This window comes from Epinephelus moara, unplaced genomic scaffold (genome assembly GCF_006386435.1).
Source record: "Epinephelus moara isolate mb unplaced genomic scaffold, YSFRI_EMoa_1.0 scaffold153, whole genome shotgun sequence".
Taxonomy (NCBI): Eukaryota; Metazoa; Chordata; class Actinopteri; order Perciformes; family Serranidae; genus Epinephelus; species Epinephelus moara.
The window spans coordinates 1-25,000 of record NW_026079027.1 but is presented as its reverse complement, the minus strand read 5'-3'; the positions used below and the strand labels follow the sequence as shown (position 1 = coordinate 25,000).

Genomic DNA, 25,000 nt, shown 5'->3' with positions numbered 1-25,000 from the left:
TAGAGATAGGGTGAGGAGCTCAGACATCCGGAGGGAGCTCGGAGTAGAGCCGCTGTTCCTTCGTGTCGAAAGGGGTCAGTTGAAGTGGTTTGGGCATCTGATCAGGATGCCTCCTGGGCACCTCCTGTTTGAGGCATTCCAGGCACGTCCCACTGGTAGGAGGCCACGGGGCAGACCCAGAACACGCTGGAGGAATTACATATCTCATCTGGCCTGGGAACGCCTTGGGGTCCCCCAGGAGGAGCTGGAAAGCGTTGCTTGGGAGATGGACGCCTGGGGTGCTTTGCTTGACCCGCTGCCCCTGCGACCCGGCCCTGGATAAGCGGATGATAATGGATGGATGGATATTACAGTGATGATGAAATGCCGTTCACCATAAAGACAAAAGGATAACTTTGTGCACCATAGTATAGAGATGAAGGGGAAGACTGAATGGGCTGAAAAAGAGAGAGAGAGGGGTTAAAGTCTGTGGAAACCGGAGCCCCAGAGCGAGCAGAAGCTAACTATGAGTTGTAAATGCATGCTCACGGACCCAGAGAGCTGCTGATGCCATGTGTCAGACTTGGTTACAACACAACTACAGGATCTCTCTGAATCAGAGGATGCCAGTACTTCACCCTTTATTGGTTATTTGGTAAGTCGATTTATTTATTTGTAGGTGTTAAGCGTAACTTTACCTGATGGGTGAGTACAGCAGTGTTCTTCAGCATGTGTCTCTGTGTTTATTTAGCAGTGGTTTTACATAATCCTCTTGAGAAATGTTCACTGCAAACACAGAGTTGTCTCAGTCTTGCAGGTGGAGTGTTGATGTCTATATTCAGTGAAACTACTCACAGCTGTTTTCAATTCTTTGTGTGAGCAGCTGAGTAACAGACAAGCACGCACCATCCTTGAAATCTTTAGAAAAGTGAAGTTTACAAAGCACCATTGGGGTTTTTGCGTAGGAATATGGCACACAGGGAGCACGCTGACTACCGTCTACTGTATGTAATACATTGATTTTAGATAAGTATCTCAGACTTATCCCTTCAAGACCCTACATCATCCTTTAACCTATTTGAGATGAAGTTAAATCTGGTGTTTTTTAGATTTTAGAATTGTTAAAAAGGAGCATATCATATCATCAAAGTTGTATTGCATTCTTTTTCCTGTTTTCAGTATGAATTAATATACCACTTTGTTTAAGTCATTTTTTTCCTTTAAACTTTTGACTAACAAAATACAATAATTTCCTCTTGAGAGCTAGCAGGTTTTTAATGCATGAAGTATGTGTGGTCACCTTAATGTTAGATCATGGATCCGAAATACCAGGTGCCATGTCCTGCAGAAATCACGGCCCAGGCCAATGAAGCTTGCACACGCTTTAAACAGGAGGAGCACGACAAAGACTATCAGAAGTCTGTAGTGGCTGTCACAAACCAGCTACGAGATGTAGAGGGTTCTGACATGAGCAACACCATGAAAACCCAAATCCGACAGTGGTTCATTGAATGCCGGTAAGGTGGCGCAGACGGGCTTGTTATGATGTTTTGTTGTCTCAGGTGAGCATTTCCACATTAAATAAATCAAGTAGTGGTGTTCTCACTTTTTTACCCTTATGTTTGTCTTTTTTAATAGTAATGCTACAGGATCATTTCCAGACTACCCAGATGAAGAGGACGGAGGCTCGGCCTTCATTTTTGCTGAAAAGAACCCTCAGCAGGTGAAATACGCCCTGAGTCAAAAGCAGAATATATTGCATATTTTATACAGTAGGTTGCAGAAGGAGAATGATGTTTGGTGTGCACATTTTTTTCAGTTAATGGAGGAAATCGCTGCAAAGGAAGAGGAGGAAGCCAACAACAAACCAAAAGGGAAGGAAGAGAAGAAGGAAAAGGGGAAAAAGGACAAGGGCAAGGGTGATGAGGAAGTAAGGGCTAAATTGATTTTTTACTGATTAATATTAAGTAAGTTCTGGTGATAAGTGGGATTTCACTTATTCAGACCAATCCATGTTAGCTGTTCCGCTCAGCGAAAAATGCTGCACATCCAGTGAACCAATGTAACTTTATTCTGAACCACAGGAGGAGGAGGCAGGGCTGAAGATGCTGCCATCGGCTTTTCTGTCAGACTTGGAAGTGCAAAACAAAAACTTTGCAGGTATGTTTAAATTTAAAAGAGGTCAGGATAATGTTGTAGATATTAGCCTATAATTATTTAAGTGTTGTCCCTTAAATAAATAAAAGTCAAGGCTTGTAACATCTTGAAATGCTAATAAAAGGGATTCCACATTCAGTTCAAAGCTAGGTTCGGTTTCAGAGTATGTTGTTTAGATATAGTAGGAACCTATAAAATGGGAATGGGTATGCAACACGCCATCAAGGTTTTCCTGTCTTTTGGCCAATCACCACCTGTCACTGTATGGCAATGTATAAGTTACTCATTCACATGAACAAAGCCTGAACTGATGTTTGTCATCCTCAGATTTTTGGCAAAACCGCGATGAGTCCAGAAACTTCAACCAGAGACACGAGGTGGAGCTGATCAAGGAGGAAAAGAGGAAAGTCATTGAGGCAGAGATTCGACTACAGGTGATGCTGACTACAGATAACAAAGCATTTTACAACACGTTAGGAATTTAACACCCAAACTGTAAAGAAATTTTGCACCGTTGCTGTTTAACAGTTCAGTGTCTCAGTCACTGGTGTTTAAAACCGATAACAGCACCACCTGTAGTTACGCTCCTTGCTTTGTTCTGCTTTTATCAGGTAGATGAGCAGATGAGACAAGAGCTGGCTGAATTGAAGCTCACTGTGGATAAAGACAAGGGTGGTAAAACTAAAGGAAATGCCAAGGTAATGAGTGAAAGAACAATCCACACATTGTATATATGTGGGAGGTTTGGTCACAGTTTACATTGGCTTGAGCTGCACCCTGACGATTTGTATTTTCTCCACAGAAAAAGAAAGGATCAAAGAGCGGGAAGAAGAAAAAGAAGGAGAAAGATTTGACATCTGATAGGTGAGGTTACATATACGATGTACAGTTTTCATTACAGAATTGTGTCAATAGTCAGTGCAATTTCTGGAGAAAAAGATTGTATTAAATTTATTCACGTCTACTAGGACTCTTGAGTCTCTGTGTCAGGAGCTGGTGGAGCAGGGCTTGTTGAAGCAGGCAAATGAAGTTAGGCTGCAGGATTTCCTGGGTAAGACTTTGTATATTATTTGTGTAAACTGGTGTGCCATCTCTGCCATCATAATCATAATTGTATGTGAGCTTTTAGTCTGATCACAATCCATGTGTTGCCACGATACAGAACTCTCACAATTGAGCAGTTTGTAACATTGACGGTAACTGGAAACCTTTGAGTGGTAATTTGCTGCCCTCTTCTGGTTTGTGATTGCCACAACACTGTGCCCACAATGAACAGTTTCTAAGTGGCACATTAATCTGTGTTGTATACATATTTTAAAGTCCTTTTTTTGTTTGATGATTCACAGTGCAGTTTAATAACTCTTTGCTTAATACTGGTTCGTAGGTGACTACAGCTACCTTGGGACAACTCTGAGGCAAAACGACATTGAGCCCATGCCATCATTGTCAGACGTGCGGCAGGTCTTATCTCTGTATGCAGTTTTACCATTAGGTATGACAGTTACTCAGTTCATACTTTAAATAAATACAACTGAAAACATTGTTTCTGGTTTTAATATAAGATATGTGTTGTTGCAGGCTCTCAGGTGGTGCATGAGAAGGCTCCTCTGATAAAGGCCATCCTACTGGCAGGGCCGGCAGGTGTAGGCAAGAAGATGTTGGTCCATGCAATCTGCCATGAGACAGGCGCCAACCTGTTTGATCTGTCTCCCCTGACCACGGCAGGAAAGTACCCAGGCAAGAGTGGCCTTGCCATGATGCTTCACATGGTGTTTAAGGTAATACACTGGTGTTTAAAAGAATCCAGTGCCACTGTCAGATATGTTTGTAATGGTTATACTAAAGTTATTTTAATGACTGCTGTCAAACCATGTGAGCAAGTTTTTTCTTTGAAGTCAAACACCTCACCTACAAAACTGGAGCATAAACATAACCAGACCTATATAATACGTAATGCTTAATCTCATTAGAGATCTTATGACTAAGCACTGAAGGTCAAAAATGCAAGCAGTGAATATTCTCCTGCCCTGGTATGTGTGGTATATGGGGCAGTATGTTGTCATGTCGTAACACTATTAGTTATGTTTAATATTTCATAGTGAATCTTTTGGAGCATGAAGAATTTTATGGAATTGCCCTTTGGAGGTATTTACGTTTCAGCTCGGCCAGAAAGTAAGTATGCAGTTTTTACTTTCGCGTAGGTTGCAAGATTGCTGCAACCTTCGGTAATATGGATTGAAGACGCAGAAAAAATGTTCTACAAGAAAGTTCCCAAGGAAGAAAAAGAGGTATTTTGGAGTAGGATCAAAGTTAAACAGCAATATCATGTTGTTTAAATGTTTCAGTTAATGATTTGCACCATTTTGGTCACAGTTAGATCCCAAACGCTTGAAGAAAGACCTGCCCAAGTCTCTCAAGTTGATCAAAGGGGAGGATCGTGTTCTGATAATAGGAACAACTAAAGACCCACTAAGTGCCGACATCAAGTCACTGTGTAAAATGTACAGCAAAATTATCCTCATCCCAAGACCTGACTACGGCTCAAGATACAGTAAGACTACCAGTAGACACATTGGGGAACAATTTTGTTTTGTTTGTGGGTCTGAAAAATGACTTTTGACTCTGTTTGCATCCAGTTTTGTGGAAGCAACTGATCAACAAGCAGGGAGGTGATGTAACTAGGGCACTGGACCTCAGCTCTCTTGCAAAGATTTCTGATGGCTACACACCAGGTCACCTGGTCAGGGTCGTCCAGAGTGTTGTCACCAAGCGTCGCATCCTACTGCAGGCAAACAGACCACTGACTGCTGCTGAGTTTGTTGCTCCATTAGCCAAGATTGACCCCATCTTTCAGGAAGAAGAAGAGGCCCTTAAAGTACAGTACATATGTCATCTGGTTTTCACTGTATTTTCATGATTTTAACTGCATCTTACTGTTGTATATCCATTTTAATAACCTGACCATGTTTGTTTGATTTGATTTTGTGTTTTTCTTTCTTGTGTATTACCAGAACTGGTATGCAAAGACCCCCCTGGGAAAGAAGAGAATTAAAGCTGCCACAGGAAAAGATGAAGAAGTGGCACCGGTTAAAGGCAAAAGTGCAAAGAAAAAAAAGAAAAAATAAGCCTGTCGTCATGTTTTTATCACAACTGAATGTAGACGTTTATTGAAGCGTGAATGTGAGTTGCCGTCTGATAACAAAATAAATAAAATTAAAAGCAGTCATTTTGTTGGTTTTTAATCAGTTCTGCTGGGTACATATTTGAGGGTGCAACATAAATGGTATGCAGTGCATTGCTTCAAATAGGACTCCGTACAGTCCTATAAGGGAAGGTGCTAACTCCTGTCTTGTGACAATCATATTGAGAGTTATTCTGAGGAGGGCATGATGATCATTTTGTTCAAAAATAACATAAATAGTCACTCTATTTCTGCTCCTAGCGATAATCAAATTTCCACAGAGTGCTCCATTTCCATGTTTGCATTATGTTTACTTTATAATACCTAATTTTGCATGTGATTATATATAAATAACAACCTACCACAGGCACTTACATGCTGCCAAACAAAGTAAATGCTCTGTACGAAGAGGATCTGAAAAACAAGCGCAGATTCGCAAGAGCACTGCATATGCACATACATTGCCGCATTGCCCCTTCCTGCCAGTTGGCATGAACAGTTAATTAGCTATCCTTTGGCTCATGGACTGTCTTTCCACAAAATCTTGCACAAGTATGTGAATCCATTTGGAAGTTATGTGCCTTTCTGCAATAGGCCACTCCCACTGCCATGCCCCCTTTAAGCCAATACAATAGGCATGAACACCAACACACACCTACACACACTTGGTTGCAGCCAAAAAAACTCAGTGGCCTCGAGTGGTCAGACTCCTATGGCTATCTGACCCAAGGCCATGCCATAATCAGACATACCAGTACTGTTTTCTTCAGTCAAGGGCATTTAATGTCTAATGGCTATGGTTGCGTGGCTGTGATACATGATTTTGAATACTACATTTGGCATGTGACTGACAGAAATAACACAGGACGAACATCATAGCGTTACACACGTCTGTAGCATGTAGCCTGGGCTCACGATCACATGACTACACGTTTGTGATTGAATATATGTGTCCAGCATTTCTTTATTCCTCTATTATGACTGCAGTCAGGTGTGGAGAGTCTGGACCAGAGGAAATGTGACACACAGGAGGGGGGGGGGGTTTCCAAACAGGGATCCAGAGGCTTAGGTGGGGTGTTCAGCTGTTTTGTCGAGTTCTAAATTCACTCAACACATCCTCATATTGCCTTGGTTCCTTAAACATTACTCTATTTTTAGACCATGTGCGCCATCAATGGGATGCTACACACAAGAAGGCCCACACTGGAAGATGTCAAGTCTATCTACCGACCGTCCTCACTGTGGTCGGACATGATTTGGAGCCTTTTCTTAGATCAGTTTGAGTCCAGCTTGATCAAAAAGCCATAAAATGGCCCAAATTTCTACACTAAAATCGAATAAAACACGTTCTGCTTGGGATAAATAAGCGAAAATCCTTCAAGTGCGCTAAATAGACTCTTTATCCTTTCCCACTCAAATGTCAGAGAGAGCTGTTTAAAGCTTTGTGATGAAGGGGCTGCTGCAGATCTGTAAAATGAGACTGCTTTGCCTCTGCGAGCCATCGTTCACCCTCACAGTGACGACAAGTTGTTTTTTGTGCCCCGAGAGATTATCCTGTCGAGTTTCACTGGACTTAGGAGTGCTCAGTGGCACATGGGGCTGTCTGTCAAACTGAGGTGCACACAATGCTGGGTAGTGCTGGCTTTGTTCTGTCTGGATGAGGGAACCCCACAAACTTAAACCTTGTTGTTGTAATGCAAACAAACAATCCAACATATGTTGGAGTTGGAGGAGCTAGAGGAATATCAGCATTGCATCGCTGCTGTGTTACTTTGAATGTTGTCTTTGTTTTTTAGTATAGAGAGCTCTGCAATCAGCCACCCTATCACTTATTCTGATGTCAGAGAATGACCTCACATGGGAATGCCAATCAAGTGTGATTTTAATTTAATCCTTTGTGACCTTTCACTTGCAGCAGTGGGGGAAACTCCCTGTGGAGATCTATGGACTTTGATCTGTCTAACCTAAAGTTAAGGACACTGACAGATGTGGGTCAGTATAGTGAAGGGCACGTGATTAACCCACATCAGCCTTATAATGCACAGAATGCTCTACTTCTGTCTCGGACTAGTTGTTTTGATGCAAGGGATCTTAAATCTCTGTTCGAGCAACCTCATAGTGAATTTGATTATGTGTAAAATAACGTTCATGTGCAGACAGTACACATGTATCACTTACATCCTCATGCTACATGAATTTAACCAAACTTCTACTTACTGAGCTGCTTTCAAGTCATTTGCACAAAGCTCGTCTCTCACTCATTCATGCACACCAGAAAACCATCAAACACACTAAGCCCATTGTATACATTTCGATTGTTTGTGATAGTTCCATTGATGCTGGACATGAGTTGCCTCACACCATTAAAGCCAAAGCTATCCCTACCCTCATACTGACAGAAGGCTATTTTGGAGGTTAGTATGTGGGGAGAGATATGTCAGCTGTTCAGCACTACGCTCCATCAAAGCAAGAAAAAAAAAAGAAAGCGCTATAGGCCGTCTGCTTTGGGGACAGGGACGCAGCTTGCAAACCTGGGCATGCTTTCCTTTGGCTAAACGTTTGTTGTTAATCTTAAAGGCTTTGTGTGACACAAGACAAGACTCGGTAAGGTCTGTTGCCATGGTGGATGTTTTTTCCAGCTCTTTTTTTCAGGTGAAGGGGTTGTTTTTTGTCATCCATGCAACAAGAGGCCATGGACGGATTTATTCTTTCTAGAAAGCGCCTCAATTGAAGGTGGGTGCATCGCTGCAGAAGATCTGATGATCTTTTTCTAGTCCTTATTTCTTTGTTTACTTTGATAGAACCAAAGGAAAATCACTATTGAACGTGGTGTCAATGGAAGGTTAGTTAGATCATATGCAGCACAGTTGCAGTCAGATATGTACGTTTCATGAGAGGTCAAAGTATTTTACTCTCTTCACATTAGCTCTTTTAACTTTGCTGAACTCATTTCGAAGATGTTTTTTATTTTGTATGATATTTATTCATCTTTATTGCTATGTTGGAAAAGATTTCAGAGGATATTGTAACTGATCAGGCCTCTAGAGGTAATCTAGATAATGGCTGGCAGATTCAGTGTCGCTGTGTGACGCATTATGAAATGTAATTATAGCTGATGAGAAACAATGACCCTCCTCTTAGAGAGCCTCATAATGATAGTGGGAGGAGCCAGCCTTCGAAAATTGTGTCACGATCTACATATCATATCAATCAGTTTGGTGATTGACGGGTCTCATTTGGCTTCTCGTTTGTTTTTTTAAAGCTTCCCCTTCTCCTCAGTTCAGTGCATGCAGCCTGATGGAGGTGGCATCACAGCTGAGTCTATATTGGTGGTGCTGAGCTCAGCCGAGTGAGGTGACAGAGATTACTCTGCTCCTTATTACTGAGGAGGACTGGCATGCCATCGCAGGGTTCGAACATATCAGAGTGATGTCATGTGTGTCCATTTTAATAGGTCGATGTTTCCATGTTAGAGGTGATGGTCTATATCATTATTAGCCTGAGAGGAATTTGTCTGCCATGTGAAATGAAGTCTTGTCCAAAACAAAGAGGGCATACAGTGCAACAGCTTATTGACAAACCAAGATGCTGAATGGCAGTAAGTGTGAATGAGATGGTGGAATATAATATTCTTTAAAACAACATTAAAACTGATGGTAAGTTATCTTCTGAGCCAGACTGTTAACTGATATGTGCATTTCTGTTGTAGTTGTAGCCCTTTTGTGATACCTCTGGCAAAAAGCAAGATTCCAAAATCACGCTGAGAGAAGAGCAGAAGACATGGGCGACAACATACCTGGAGGAATAGTAGCTGCTGCAAGTAAGTCCTCTCCTCACACAAAGTTGTGCAGTTGTTCGGTGTGATAGCAAATGATGTTTTGAATCTCTAATGCTGCGTGTGTTTCTGCCAGAGAACCGTCTGCAGGTGGTGAAGGGTTTGGAGGATGTGCAGGTGTCTGAGTGTGAGAGCTGCTCCTTTGACGTAACCTTGAATCTGGCCTATATTGAGGGCGTGTGGACCAGAGATGGGCTGCGGCTCAAGTCCAAGCCCACCTGTCGCATCAGCACTCATGGGAAGAAACACTCCCTCATACTGAGCAGGGTGGCTTTGGGAGACGCAGGCCTGTTCTCTTTTCAGGCCCCCGGCATTCAGACGTCAGCCAGACTCACTGTCACAGGTAAGGTGGTTAAACAGACGATGCTATTTCCGTGGACACAGATTGTGTCCAAGTGACCAAGACAACAGTTGGGTCAAATGCAGGTCAAAGCCACGTGGCAACCTCTGGGGCTGAAAAATGAAACCAATGTGCAAGTGCCTAAAACTGCAGTTCCTTAAATGGCCACTTGAGACGGGCTCTAAAAGCGAGTCAATTCCGATAGACACCAATGGTAAAATGCCCAAATTTAAAAATATTTCAAATATGGTTTTGTCTTACTGCATAGTTAACATGCATCTATCAGAAAAAAATAATGCCTAAATGTTGTTTAAGCCATGTTAATAGCGGGGTTCTAGAGATGGATTTGTCTAGTCCAGACTGAAATAACTCAACAACTGATGGATGGATTGTCATGAAATCCTTCACAGACTTTCAGGGTTCTTCGAGGATGAATCCTTGTGACTTTTGTGATCCCCTGACTTTCCCTCTAGTCCCACCAGCATGTTAACATATTGGTTTGTATTGAAATATCTCAACAACTGTTGGCTGTGAATTTTGGTGCAAACATTCACAGTCCAGAGAGGATAAATTGTGATTACTTTGATTCTCTGACATTTCACCTCATCATCAATTCAACATTTCAGTTTGTCCAATGCATTAACTAAATCAACCTGCAAAACTAATGACATTCCCATAAGCCTCAGCTGTACTTTGTTAATGCTAAAATGCAAATGTTAGCATGCTAACGTGCTAAACTAAGATGGTGAACATGCTAACCATCAACAAATTAGCATTGTCACTGTAAGCATGTTAGCATGCTGATGTTAGCATTTAACTAAAAACACTGCTATGCCTCTCTAAGCACAGTCTCACAGAGCCACTAGCATGGCTATAGGCTTGTTTGAACCCTTTTTAACTTTTGATAGTTTTAAACAGCTACATCAGGGCCTCATCACCTTTATGAATGAAGAAACAACACTCACACTTCTTTTGTCTTGTGAAAAAGTTCTGTTAGGTTGCTTTAACTGAGTTTGCAGTCATGGTTTGGTTATCATCTGCCAGCTAGGGACATCCACATAGTGACAGAGCTGGAGGATGTTGACACGGTGGAGCGCCAACCTGTAAACTTCGTCTGTGAGGTCAACCAAGTGGATTTGGAGGGTCGGTGGTACAGAGATGACAGCCGAATTCGACCTGGGGACAACATCAAGATCAGACACCAGGGTGAGACACAAATGGCATTGGTTTCACAGAGACAAAAGCCTAAGCAGTAAAAAATACTCCCAGTGTTTGCTTCAGAGTACACTCAACTTTGCTGAAGCTGTGTTTGAGTGGTCATAGTGGTTGCACTGGTTTCTAGGTGTGAAGATATAAAAACAAAAATATGAACCTGGTTAAATACAGCACATAAATATGATAAAACTTTTTGTTTTGATCTGATTGCAGGTAAAACTCACACCCTGTGCTTCAAGTCAGTCAGGCCAGAGCACGCTGGAGAGATCAGATTCACTGCAGAGCGTGTCTCATCTTATGCAACTCTCACAGTAAAAGGTGAGCCAACAGACTGTTTATGCCACAGTTTATAGAAACATGGATATATGAAGAGATATGGTTTGGTTGTGTAAGGTTTTCAGCCTGGTTCTCCCTTCCTCAGAGCTCCCAGTCCAAATAGTGCGTCCTCTGAGGGTCAAAATAGCCATGTATCGCCACCGGGGTCTGCTGGAGTGCCTGGTGTCTCGGCCTAATGCTCAGGTCACGTGGTACAAGAACAGGAAGGAGCTCGTGCCCAATAAGAAGTACCAGATGATCAGCCAAGATGTCTACAGGCAGCTGACCATCGATGACATCTGCTCCTCAGATGAGGACACCTACACCTGTGATGCAGGAGATGACAACACCTCCTGTCAGCTTTTGGTGGAGGGTGAGATGCCTGCTGTCATAATAATCACATTAGTCACAATGTAAAGTTCATGGCCTACAGTATGTTCTGCATTCATGTATCCCCACAAAATACTTGCCCATGTGCACACATCAAGAGCGTTTTTATAATGTTATGAGTCAGGAGTTGTGTCAGTGGTGGTAATGTATATTATGGCTGTACATGCAGAGCAGGCTATCAGCATAGTGCGGGGGATGAGCTCAGTGGAGGTGACGGAGCCAGAGCCAGCGCTGTTTCAAGTGGAGACCAGCCTGAAATCAGGGAGGCCCCCCCGCTGGACCCTGAACGGTGAGGCGCTGGAGCCTTGCGCAGCAGTGAACATCGACAGGCAGGGCACTCTCCACAGCCTGTGCTTCACCTACACAGAAAGCTCCATGTCTGGCCCCGTGCTCTTTGTAGCTGGGAAGAGTCGTTCCACTGCTCAGCTTACTGTCAAAGGTGAGTTGGCTGAACCTTGTCTGAGTGTGGAAGAGAGGCTGTGGATGAAGCAATTTAAAGTTGAAATAAGTTTGTTCTATGCCTTATGTATGCCATATGTACATTTTATATCCTTTATATGATCGTGAAAAGGATTAAGTGGGTTAAATGAATGAGTATATTATATATAGGAGTGTCTCATTAAGCAGGATTACATTTCTCCCTCTTAGAGCGGCCTCTTCAAGTTGCCCACCACTTGGAAAATGCAGAGGCGAAGGAGAACAGCTCTGTGACTCTGAGCTGTGCGTTTGCGCCCTCGCCCAGGGTGGTGAGGTGGTTTAAAGGTCGTACGGCTCTGAAGACCAACAACAAGTACAACATGAAGAGAGAAGGGAAACGAGCACAGCTGACCATTCATGGTTTGTCAGCCATGGATGCAGGACAGTATCGCTGCATGGCCGGGGGTGCACAGAGCACAGCACATGTTAAGGTAGAAGGTAAGTTAAACACAGTTCGGTTCAAGTTTTCTTTATGTCAGTTCAGTTGATGCTTTGTCATAATCTATTTCCCCTTTTTATTATAGTGCGGACGCTGAAGTTGGTAAAACACTTAGAGCCAGTGGAAATTGAGGAGGATAGCATTGCCAGGTTCACGTGTGAGCTCAACTATGTGGTTGCCAATGTGGAGTGGCTTCTCAACAATGTTCGCCTCTATTGCAATGCCATCAACAGGATCCAGCACATGGGCACTATGCACAGCCTCACAATTAAGAATCCGCGACCACAGGAGAGCAGGGTCACCTTCAAAGCTGGGCTTCTCTCTGAGACAACCATCTTAAAAGTCAAAGGTCAGCTAACTGAAGTGCATAATCAGTAGCTTTTTTCGAATACTTGCATTTCTATGTGTTAATTTCTGAGGAACATGCACACTTAAGATTGATAATCTTGGCTCCAGAGCATCCAGCAGTGTTCCTGAGGTCTCTGGAGGATGCAGTAGGAGAAGAGCAAGGGGAGGTCTGCCTGCAGTGTGAGATTTCCAAAGAGAAAGTGACCCCTGTTTGGAGGAAGGATGGCGAGATCCTGACCACTGATGATAAACATGAGTTACTCCAGTCTGGGAAGTCCATGGCACTGATCATCCATTCCCTGAGCAAAGATGATGCTGGACACTACACCTGTGACCTGGGCACCAGCCAGACCAAGGCTAAAGTTACTGTGCATGGTGAGTAGTAGTAATTGGAGAAGCTCGACACTCTGAAGATCAAGTGTTGTGCTCACATTAAGCTGTCTGCCATTTGACAACAGTGCCACCAAATGATTGATAGAATGACAGAAGGAGCCTCAAATAACGTTTGGCTTCATTCACCATCCATTCTTAAGAGGAAACGTCTTCTTAAAGGTGTACTAAGCAGTAATCAGTCACTGTTTGTAAATGGGCTCACCATTGAAAGTAAAAGCCAGATTTACTCTCGTTTGTTGTTTCACCTCCCTATATTTGCATTTTTTACCATGCTATGTCTTTGATGCCTGCTGCTTACAGTGCGCCACCTCACCTCATCATTATCTTTTTATAAAGCACCAACCTCAATTGCGCACTGTCGATACATGCTCATAAACATCCCGAACACAGTCGCGCACCCTTCTTTGTTCTTTGAACGAGTAATAGCATCTCATGCATCTTTTTTTGTGTTAATTTATATCCATTACTGTCCTGACTCACTAGATATGACATCTCATTAGGCGTTCACGTCCTGCAGATGTACCTTCACTTCAAAACTATTGAAGTATTTCTATGTTTACAGTCTGGTGCTCCACCCTTTTTAGACTTTCATTTGGGCAGTCTTGACTTAATCCTCCCAACATTTCTTTTCAGTTTCTGTGTGTGCACAGGGCCTGCAATCTCATGCCCTTTTTATGTGGATTGGCAGAGACTTAACCTATGGCAACTAGGATCAAGTGATATGCTCTTTCAATTTACAAGGACAAGGGGACTCATTATTTTAAGAGCACGGGTGCCGACAATTCTGCAGTTTAAGAATAGGCCATGAATCTGATGGATTTTTGTCTTCTCAATATCAAATGTAAGAAAAACTTAGGAAGATATAAGTGAATGAGACCCTTTTTTCTTAAAACAGACACTAAAGCAATCATGAAACAGGAATATAGAGACTTAAATTTCAGGTCAAGCTCTTTTCCAGGTATTAGTGGTGTTCCTCAGGGCTCTGTCTTAGGTCACCTTTTATTTATCATCTACTCTCTACCTCTTGGCCATATCTTTTGGAAATGTGGCATTCAGTTCCGTTGCTACATGGATGACCAAAGATGTTACATGTCTTTCTGTGGTGTTGCAGTTTCTTTCTATTTATATGTAGAGATATGTTTTCTGTAATTAGGCTGTTCTGTTGCTATATTTGTCTACAGACTTACGCATCACTATTGTTCATCGTATAAAGATAACATCAGTCCAAGAAGGAGAATGCTGCACTTTTGATTGTCAACTCTCTCACGATCTCGATGACGAGCCTTCCTGGACCATCAATGGCCAGCTGGTTGTCACCAATAGCCGTATCCAGGTTATCAACAATGGCCGCCACTATAAGATGACCATTAGAGATGCTTTACTGACCGACGCTGGAGATGTGGTCTTCACAATTAAAGACCTAAGCTGTACGACCATGCTCTTTGTTAAAGGTGAATACCTGGTTGTCTCAGATAAATTGATCAACTCTGTCTTGTTTGTGTTTGTGTACGTAGCAATACCTGTGTTTTACTTTGAACTACCATTTGGTAGATGCATTTATACAAATAATCCTGAATATGAGTGAATGCATTTCCCCTCCATTAGAGAAGCCAGTGCACATCTTCAGGGAGCTGCTGAACACTAAGGCGGTGCCAGGCGAAGACGCAGAGCTGAGCTGTGAGATCACCAAACCAGAGGTCCTGATCCGTTGGCTGAAAAATGGCCGTTTGATCAGGCCGAGCCCCAAGTATGTGATGAGTGTAGAGAAGAACCTGGCGCGACTGGTGATCAAGAATTCCACCATCAGAGACTCTGGAGAGTACTGCTGTGAGGCCGATGGCATTGCCTCGCGTGCCAAGCTGGAGATCAGAGGTAGGTGTGGGCTTTCAAAATAAATGTTAGTTGATGACTATTAACAATATAATGTCTTTACTGTAATGTTGCACAATGCTACTCTGTGCTATGTCCTGTTTTGCAATTTGGATCTGTGACTGGAAAACTAAGTGTGAAGCTTGACCCAATATCCTAAACTTCATTGTTCCTTTCAGAGCTCCAGCACACATTTGCGAGGGAGTTAAGGGACACGCGGGCAGAGGAAAAGGGTAAAGTGACCCTGGAGTGTGAGACCAGGCGGCCAGCCAAGCGAGTGACCTGGCTGAAGGGCATGGTGGAGCTGAGGTCCGGTAGGAAGTATGTCATCAGGCAGAAGGGTGTGGTGCTATCCCTGACCATCACCTGTCTGGACAAGTCGGACACAGATATTTACATTTGTGATGTCGGTACCATGCAGAGCCGGGCACAGCTGACAGTGCAGGGTGAGATCATAGTGAACATGTGCTTCTTGTACCTACTGTATATGATGTTCACAGGATTTTTGACTTTCCAACTTCTCCATGTTTCTCTCAGGTCAGAGGGTTTTGATCCTGGACGAATTAGAGGATGTCGAGTGTCTAGAGGGCGACACGGTCACATTCAGGTGTCGAATTTGTCCCAGTGACTACATTGGGGTCAAATGGTATCTGGACGAGACTCTGCTGTACACCAATGAGCTCAATGAGATCCAGATGGTGCCCGGAGGCTACCACACCCTCACATTTAGACAACTCGCCCGCAAAGACACGGGCACTATCTCATTTTCAGCGGGGGACAAAAGATCATACGCCTCACTGTTGGTTAGAGGTGAGGCTTTAATCTGCTGGAGAGTTTTACTGTGTACTTTCCTGTCACATTTCTTAATTTGGCTTCATCTCCTCGTGTTACCAGAGAGGCGTCCTACCATCATTAAAGCACTGGAAGACTGCGAGGCTATTGAAGGGGGTGGTTTGGTTTTGTCTTGCGTGGCCTCCAAGCCATGTCACATCCTGTGGTACAAAGATGGCTGCCTGATGTGGAACTCCTCGAGGTATTTTGCCAGTCGTTCCGGCTGTGAGGCCCGGCTGACGATTCGGGAGGTCAGCAACAACGATGCTGGAGTGTATGAGTGCAGTGCTGGATCTGTTACCACGAGGGCCGTTGTGACTGTCAGAGGTATGAACAGCATTTTGTATTGACCTGTTGTTGCAGGACTGCTATTGCTCACTATTGCCCAACATTAAATGCCAGAGGGATGTGACATATTTTATCAGATTTTAAATGATTTTATTGGATTATTTTTCCTCTCTGTTGTCTTTTTAAGCCATCCCAGCAGAGTTCATCCAGGCTCTTAAGTCCTTGGAGGCCAAAGAGGGGGAGACCGTCACCCTGACCTGTGAATACTCTCTGCCTGGGGTCCAGTGCCACTGGAAGAGAGGTTTCGAGAGTATCAGGCCTGGAGACAGATACCTGATTAAACAGAGGAAGACGATCAATTCTCTGACCATCAAAGCACTGAAGCCTCTTGACTCAGGAGAATATACCTGCCAGTGCAGAGATCACCACACTACAGCAAGCCTCAAAGTACACGGTATGTATTTAGCTAACTTTACCAAAAACCTACACGGTCAATTCAGACTTCTTTGTGATTTATTCTCAGATTTGCTGCTGTGCTCTGCAGTGGTATTGATGCATGCATAGTAACCCAGTCTATGGTGTATACTGAGGCCTGAGATATCCCAGTTGGCCAATAATAAATTAGTTTACCTTCAATAATGAAATTCAACATTATTATTACAGTCATTATTATGTTGTATTCTGTTATAGAGATGTGTTCTTGAGTGCTGTGTTGTGGTTTAAAAAGTTTTGCCAACTGGCTGGCATATTATTTATGTAACGCACGTCCATGCATCAAATCCTTTCAGTACTGCTGTGCACAGCTTCACCATTTTCACCTTGCTTCTAACTGAATTCAGTAAAAACGTCACCTCTTGTTTTCCAGCTATTCCCATAACATTTATACAGAAGTTAAAGAACATGCAAGCAGAGGAGGGAAGCAATGTCCTACTGCGCTGTGAGCTGTCTAAACCTGGAATTCCAGCTGAATGGAGGAAGGAACACGAGCTGTTGAAGAATGGAGTGAAATACCAGATAAGGAAAAGAGAGACCACTCTGGAGCTTCTGATCTGGAAGCCTGTTCCAGAGGACACTGGGGTCTACAGCTGTGCCTGTGCTGATCAGATAACATCTGCCACTGTCAAAATCACTGGTAAGACATGATTTACAAATAGGCTAATGGGTTTTAGTGATAGGTTTTAACTGATTTTGACAAACAATGCTCATTATCAACAATTATTTATCTCAATCTACAATCACCCATGGCTCCTCAGCTCTCCCAGTCACCTTCAAGCAGAAGCTGAGGAATGTGCTCATTGAGGAAGGCAGCACTGCGGCTCTACGCTGCGAGCTGTCGAAGCCTGGGTACAGTGTGGAGTGGAGGAAGAGCGGGGATGAACTCATCAGGAATGGAGAGAAATATCACATACGACAAAGAGACGGGCTGATTGAACTGAGGATCCTTGATGTTACACCTGAGGACAGCGACATCTACACATGCATCTGTGGAGACATAGAGACCACTGCAACTCTGACTGTTAATGGTATTTATTTATTATTTAGTTGCGACTAGCAGCTCTATTGCTCGCTCTGACTGGTTGGTTGTTCACTCTCCAAAACTTTCCCCACCCTTTTGCGGCCACAGTTTTCACACTTATAGCCTGAAATTTGGCATAGAGGTCAAGTGTGTGTGTGTGTGTGGGTGAAGGTGTGCATTTGTGCTCATGCCAATTGGCTAAAGGCAGTGTGGCAATGGAGGATGCGTATACATACGTGGCCGCAGATATTCAAATTCATTCTTGTTTCCCAGTATGTTTAATGACAATTTTTTATTGTAACATCACATTAAAAACACACAGTAACAGTTTGAGACCAGATATCTGTATATATTACACAGTGTTCATTAAATTTGGGTGGTTATTCTTTTTTTGATGACCTAACTTTATCTTTGCCTCTCAGCTCTTCCCATCACCTTCAAGCAAAAGCTGAAGAACGTCCAAGTGGAGGAAGGACACAACATCACACTGTACTGTGAGATCTCTAAAGCGGGTGTCCCTGTGGAGTGGAGGCTTGGAGGAGATCTGCTGGAGAATGGAGAGAAATACCAGATTAAGCAAAGGGCCTCAGTCCTGGAGTTGATCATCAGAGATGCTGAACCAGACGACAGCGGGGTCTACACCTGTGTGTGTAGAGAGCAGAAGACAAAGGCCACTGTTAAAGTTATCGGTATGTTCAGTGTGTGAGATGAGTGCACTGAAGCGTAGTCTCTTTTCCCATGTTTAGAAGTTTCATGAGCTCCCTGTAAAGTGGTTCTTCAACGATCTTACCTGTGTTCTGCTTCACACGTGTTAAACAGCATCTGTGTTTGGTTCAACAGCTGTTCCCACCACATTTAAAGTTAGCCTGAAGGGCCAGGAGGCTGAAGAAGGGAAGAGTGTGACTTTACGCTGTGAGCTGTCAAAGAAGGGAGTCCAGGTGCAGTGGCAGAGAAATGCTCAGGTGCTGTCTGAGTTTACGTACCGAGGGAAGTATCTGATCAAACTAGAAGGAAAGACAGCTGAGATGACCATTGTCAATGTCCAACCTGAGGATGCTGGGAAGTACAGCTGCATCACAGGAGATGAGAAAACCACAGCCGAAGTTAAAGTGAAACGTAAGTTTGAAGCCATCAAAAACCAATGAGAACACACATCATAACTGCTTCCCACATTAGCCACGGGATATTTATAATGATTATATGGTTATAACTCTATCATTTTGATCATAATATCCAAAAGGCTGTTATTATGGGTGTCACCCTTGGAAAGTCCAATTATATCTCTCACTTAAATTGTGCACTTGTGACTTAGTGATACGTAACTACAGCTTCCATTAGAATTTCAAATGTTTATATAGATTTTGTGCAACATCTCAAATCCCATATTTATGTAAACAAACTGTTAGATTTCTCTTATGGCTTTGAGGAGAGGAAGAACAGACAAACAGAGGTGCCTGCTCCTTGTATTGCAACAAAAACGTAAATGGAAATGGCAGGTTGCAAATCAATGCAATCACTGAACACTGTTTTTTTAAATATACCCACAACAGCACTTCCTGTGACATTCAAACGAGAGATCCAGCGCATGGTGGTGAAGGAAGGGGACAGTGGCGTTTTCAGCTGCGAGCTCTCCAAACCTGGAGCTCCTGTGGAGTGGAGGAAAGGCAGGACGATCCTGAAGCCTGGAAACAAATACGAGATGAAGCTGGAGGGACCTTTCGCTAAACTTGTCATCAACGACGTGGAGGAGAGTGATGGTGGCAAATATACCTGCAAGACCAAAGACAGCCAATCAACTGCTGAGCTCATTGTCCAAGGTAGGAGAAATTCAACTCCCCCACATATGTTGGATTTAATGCTTTGTGAATCACATTTCTTTCTCTTTTTTGAATTTTCCCACTGTATTCAACAGAATCACCTAAGCGCAGACGTCAAAGAGGTCAGCTCTAACGTAGTACAGTGAAAACAAAGTAGACCTAGTGGTCATTAGCACTGTGTGAGCTCCATTATGTAGCTTCACTGAAGCTCAATGGAGCGATTATTGTTTCATATGTCACATTATAGTCTAAATGTCACAGTACTTGGTGTGTACTGTACATTACTTCTCATCACATCACTCCTACAATGTAACTTCCATGTAATATTATGTTCCTTGTTCTACCAAAGACAAGGAAGTGTGTTATTGAATCCAGTGAATTCAGCAGACATCTGCATGATCAGATAATTATTACCATGTTTTCTCTTTAGCTTTCTTTGATCCAAAAGACATTAACTTGGTAGTATTTATGTCTTCATTCTTCATCCATCTTTATTTGGCCCTCTGTGATCAATAATTCTAAGTGCACTATACACCTTTTCCTACTTTTATCCGTATTATTTGCTTTTCAATTTTATGTAAGATTTCTTGTGTAAGATTTGACTCTGATTGACAGATTTGCCAGCAAGTTTCAAGATGCCACTAGTTAACCAGGAGGCAACGGAGGGCAACAGTGTGGTTCTGCGCTGTGAGCTCAACAAACCTGCCCCTTCGGTTGAGTGGAGGAGAGGATCAGAGCTGCTGAAAAATGGAGACAAATACCAGATGAGGAAGAAGGACCTGCAGGTAGAGATGAAGATTACGGAGCTCAGTCTGGACGACGCTGGAGATTATACCTGTATATGTGGAGAACACAGTACACAAGCTAGGATCACTGTGAATGGTAATAACTGCATACACTACGATGAGTTGCACTGTTTATTTTAGTGCATGAATACACATATTAAAAGGTAAACTATAGACATGATAAATACAACTGAATCCACCAGTAAAGAGTAAACAACACAAGAATACATGCAAAACTGACAAAGTTGAAATATACATTGTGAAGTTATTGAAGTGGATTTCTATGTCGCAACTTGTTGTGTATGACTATACATGCACAAATTCATTGCATAAAGTTTTTGGGTCTGAGTTTGTGTTTTGTGCTGTCTCTTGTGTATTATTCGTTTAGTTTTATGTATTTTAAAGGCCCACTTGGGGACAGGCATTGCAAATTAGCTTGTGTGTTGCATCGTTTTATGCTACATACCTGTCTCTACTTAGTAAAAAAAACAAAACTCCTCAATATGAAAATCATTTTGACATTTCTCCTGTGGTCTCCTCTAGAGCGGCCCATCAAATTCCTTCAAGAACTGAAGAATATTCAGGTCCAAGAAGGCAACGGAGTGACACTCTGCTGTGAGCTCTCCAAACCTGACACTCCAGTGCAGTGGAAGAAGGGAGACAAAGTGTTGACCAACGGAGAGAAATACCAGATGAAGCAGAGCGGCTCCAAGGTGGAGCTCCTCATCAGGAAAAGCCAGCCTGAGGACAGTGGCTCATACAGCTGTGTTTGTGAGGACGTAAAAACTACTGCCACCATCATCATCACTGGTGAGAGCAAGTACACATTATGTAAAAGAAAACATGATCGTGCTTTGGTATCTTGCACATCTTACGCAGTATTTTGCGTTCACTCCTCAGGGATTCCAATAACTTTCAAGCAAAAGTTAAGGAACCAGGAAGCTGTGGAGGAAGGCAACATGACGCTGCGCTGTGAGCTTTCTAAAGCAGGGGTCCCAGTGGAGTGGAGGAAAGATGCTCAACTTCTGATGGAGGGAGAAAAATATCAGATGAAGCAAGAAGGCAGGACAGCTGAGATGCTGATCAGAAATTTAACTCTTAAAGATTTGGGGGAGTACAGCTGTTTTGTTGGCACTGTTGTGACTTCAGCTGACATCAAAGTAAGAGGTACGTTTCACAACATCTGTTACATAGAAAAACAGACCTAGTATTTCTGACAAAGTCAATTTGCAAGATGTATTCAGAAATCTAACAAGAAACAATACAGAATTGTTTCAAAACATGAGAGTGAACTATTTCCGCTTGGTTGTTTTTTTTTTTTTGTCAGCACTTCCTGTTACATTTAAACAAGAGCTGGAGAAATTGGAGGTGAAGGAAGGGGACAGTGGAGTTTTCTCCTGCGAGCTCTCCAAACCTGGAGCTCCAGTGGACTGGAGGAAAGGAAGAGTCATCCTCAAACCTGGATACAAATATGAGATGAAACAGGAGGGACGTTTCACTAAACTGATCATCAACAACGTGGAGGAGAGTGATGCTGGGAAATACACCTGCAAGACGAATGACACCCAATCAACTGCGGAGCTCATCGTCAAAGGTAAAGTAGAAATCCTATACTGAAAACATGACATCTGAGCCTTTGTACGACGATGTTATTTGATTTAATTGAAATTGAAAGCACTTATTAAAATAGGATGAAGAAAAACTATATAATCATAGTTGTTCTCCTTGCAGCTCCTCCCATCACTTTCAAGACAAAGTTAAGGAACCAGCAGGTGGAGGAGGAGAACAGCGTGACGTTGAACTGCGAGCTGTCTAAACCCGGCCTCCCTGTGGAGTGGAGGAAAGGACAAGAGCTGCTGAAGAGCAATTTCAAATACCAGATTAAAAATCGAAACAGCAGCATGGAGCTCACCATCAAGAACGCACAGCTGGAGGACAGCGGACTGTACAGCTGTATCTATGGTGACACCAAGACAACAGCCAACATCACCATTACACGTAAGGGAAGACTGTAGATGCAGGCATGCTTGTTTGTTTTTGCAAGTGCACAAATTAAAAAAGTGTTTGCCTTGTAAAAAGAAATGCAATCATAGACACACATGAACACAACATGACCTTGCATTTTCCACAGCTATCCCCCTCACCTTTAAAATGGGTCTGAAGAACCAGGAGGCCCCTGAGGGAGGCAACGTGTCCCTTCGCTGCGAGCTGTCCAGGGCCGGGGTGCCCGTGCAGTGGTGGAAGGGGGAGGACCAGATCTATCAGGGGGGACGGTATCAGATGGCGCTGAAGGGGAAAACAGCTGAGATGAACATAAGAAACATCCAGCCTGAGGATGTCGGGGAGTACAGCTGCATCGTGGGAGAGCAGAAGACGACTGCTGAGGTCAACGTCAGAGGTATTTGACACGCTGCCATTTTGAGTTTCTTACACTGACTTCTCAATTTAAAACTTATATTATGATCCATATGTTGCTTCTGCAGCTCTGTGTTCTTTGGTAACATTGATATTTCACTGGATCTCTGTTGCTTTGACAAGAATGCAAATGAAGCCAAAGATAATTACATTAGTATTTATTATTTTAAATGTGAGCCACCTTTTGTAACATCCTGTCTCCCTTTTTTTTTATACCAGCGGCAGCATCTGTGTTCTTTGAGAAGGAACTGGAAAGCCAAGCAGTGATGGAGGGCAAATCTGTGCTGCTGTCCTGTGAAGTCTCCAGTGCTAATGTCCCTGTCACCTGGAAGAAGGACAACACTGTGATTGAAGAAGGAGGGCGGTACATTTTAAAGAAGAATGGCCCAACACACAGCCTGGAGATCAAGAAACTATACCTGGAGGATGCTGGAGAGTACTGCTGTATCACCAGAGGCAAGAAGACCACGGCCAAGCTGATCGTGAGGGGTAGGTGGTGACTATAATAGACTTTCACACCTTATTTGATCTAGTTTTATTTGATTGATACTCTTTTACAGTACAAGGAATGCGGCATGAATAAAGCCAACTGGCTGCTCTCATCTAAGTTGTTGTAAATATTTTCCATTCCATCTCTAAAAAGCCAGCTGTATATAGCTTCCTCTTCCTCCACAGAGCGCGTGCGGATCGTTACAGAGCTGCAGGGTATAACGGTGACAGCGGGTGAGGACGCGGTGTTTGTGTGTGAGCTGAGCCACGCAGACGTGAGTGAGGGTGTCTGGTGGCTTGGCTCCAGCCCTCTGCAGAAGAACGAGATGAACCAGATGATGTGCCACGGTCGCGAACAGCGGCTGGTCCTCACCATGACAACACCTGAGGAGACCGGCATCGTGGCGTTTGTGATTGGGGAGGAGAGGACCTCTGCACGTCTGCTAGTTGTTCCTAAGGCCAGAGGTGAGCAGAGAATAAGGGATAGAGGGTGTCATTTCTAAAAAGATAGTGTCATTTCAGTAAAATGATTTCCTCTGACATTTTAAAGTGACACTTCATTTCAAATTCTAGTTTTATTTGAGGAGAAGCCTAAAGACGTTGTGATCATGGAAGGAGAGACAGCCACTCTGTCCTGCACAATCTCTGATTTTACCTCCCTGGTTACCTGGAGGCGCAACCACATCCCCCTCCGAAATGGTGATAAATATGAGATACGTAAGGAGGGAAAAGTCAACCTATTGCTAATACATGATGTGGATCCCTTGGATACTGGCACATACTGCTGTGATACAGGAGACGTGCAGAGCAATGCCAAACTTACTGTAACAGGTAAAAATGGAAATAATGTAGCTTTTAGATAGCTGATTGATGTTACACACTTGGAATCAGAACTGTTATGTCTGAATAATACATTATTATGCCAAATGTCTCTTTCTCTCCTAATTTCCCAGAGCTCCCTCCATTCTTCCAAGAAGAACTGCAAAGCGTGGAAGTTGAGGAGGGAGGTTCAGCTGCTCTGTACTGTGAGCTGTCTAAACTTGGAGTGCCAATTCAATGGAAGAAGAAAGGGCTGCCACTAAGAGCCAGCCGAAAGTACGAGATCAGGCAAGATGGCTGTCTCCTCCAGCTGCACATCAAGGATCTCAAACTTGAGGACAGCGGCAGCTACTCGTGTCAAGCAGGGAGTGCAGAGACCACTGCTACTGTGACAGTGAAAGGTGTGTGAAATTGGCAGTGAACAATTATTCTGCGTTTGCTCTGCTTGCATTTAACCACACAACAAATGGGATGTACTGCAAATTTTACTACATCAGAATATTCTCTGATACAGAAAAGTCATGTATTTGTCAGTTGAGTTACTATACTGTGATTATGTACAAAGCAATTCCCACAAAAATATTTTCAAGTGCAACTTAATCTCTACTACTACTTTATTGTCAGTGCTGAATGTTTCTAGTAAACCTCTGGCTTTGAAATGCAACCACTGCATGTACTATTATGCTAAACTAACATGCTAAACTAGATGTATAATTATATCCTTCCCAACCACTTCCCATCAGAGCTCCCACCATTCTTTAAGAAAGAATTACGAAGTGTGGAGGCTGAAGAGGGAGGTACAGCCTCTCTGTGCTGTGAGCTGTCTAAAGCTGGAGTGTCAGTGCAATGGAAGAAGAACAGACTACCTCTAAAAGCCAGCAGAAAGTACGAGATAAAACAAGATGGCTGCCTCCTGCAGCTCCACATCAACGAGCTCAAACCTGAGGACAGGGGGAGCTACACATGTCAAGCAGGAAGTGCGGAGACCACTGCAACTGTGTCAGTGAAAGGTGTGTATGGCAATGAAAATGTCAGTGTTAGCAATATCTTAATCATAGAAAATGATTTTTTTTTGTGATGATCAAACCTTCCTGAAAATCTG

General features: G+C 43.2%; 2 protein-coding genes across 2 annotated transcripts; both read left to right on the top strand.

Annotated features, from left to right (window-relative positions):
- Window positions 1–1,293: 1,293 nt before the first annotated feature.
- Window positions 1,294–5,340, top strand: LOC126387018 (dynein regulatory complex protein 11-like). The gene is made up of 14 exons (XM_050039580.1): window positions 1,294–1,496; window positions 1,618–1,702; window positions 1,799–1,909; window positions 2,064–2,139; window positions 2,464–2,570; window positions 2,748–2,834; window positions 2,939–3,000; window positions 3,105–3,187; window positions 3,521–3,628; window positions 3,715–3,914; window positions 4,338–4,424; window positions 4,510–4,687; window positions 4,773–5,011; window positions 5,148–5,340. The coding sequence occupies exons 1-14, from the start codon at window positions 1,294–1,296 to the stop codon at window positions 5,259–5,261; spliced, it is 1,740 nt and encodes a 579-aa protein (XP_049895537.1). The 3' UTR covers window positions 5,262–5,340.
- A 2,680-nt stretch (window positions 5,341–8,020) lies between these two features.
- On the top strand, window positions 8,021–24,908 carry LOC126387019 (obscurin-like; the record flags this gene model as incomplete). Its single annotated transcript, XM_050039581.1, has 32 exons — window positions 8,021–8,050; window positions 9,027–9,137; window positions 9,229–9,495; window positions 10,537–10,698; window positions 10,921–11,025; window positions 11,129–11,395; window positions 11,582–11,851; window positions 12,061–12,327; window positions 12,414–12,677; window positions 12,785–13,051; window positions 14,251–14,520; window positions 14,675–14,941; window positions 15,118–15,384; window positions 15,476–15,748; window positions 15,833–16,096; window positions 16,245–16,511; window positions 16,923–17,189; window positions 17,311–17,580; window positions 17,996–18,262; window positions 18,414–18,689; window positions 19,124–19,390; window positions 20,006–20,272; window positions 20,719–20,985; window positions 21,076–21,342; window positions 21,503–21,769; window positions 21,907–22,173; window positions 22,307–22,573; window positions 22,810–23,079; window positions 23,266–23,544; window positions 23,653–23,910; window positions 24,033–24,299; window positions 24,642–24,908. Coding segments are annotated over exons 2-32 (7,807 nt in total), but the record flags the coding sequence as incomplete, so codon positions are not given.
- Window positions 24,909–25,000: the final 92 nt, after the last annotated feature.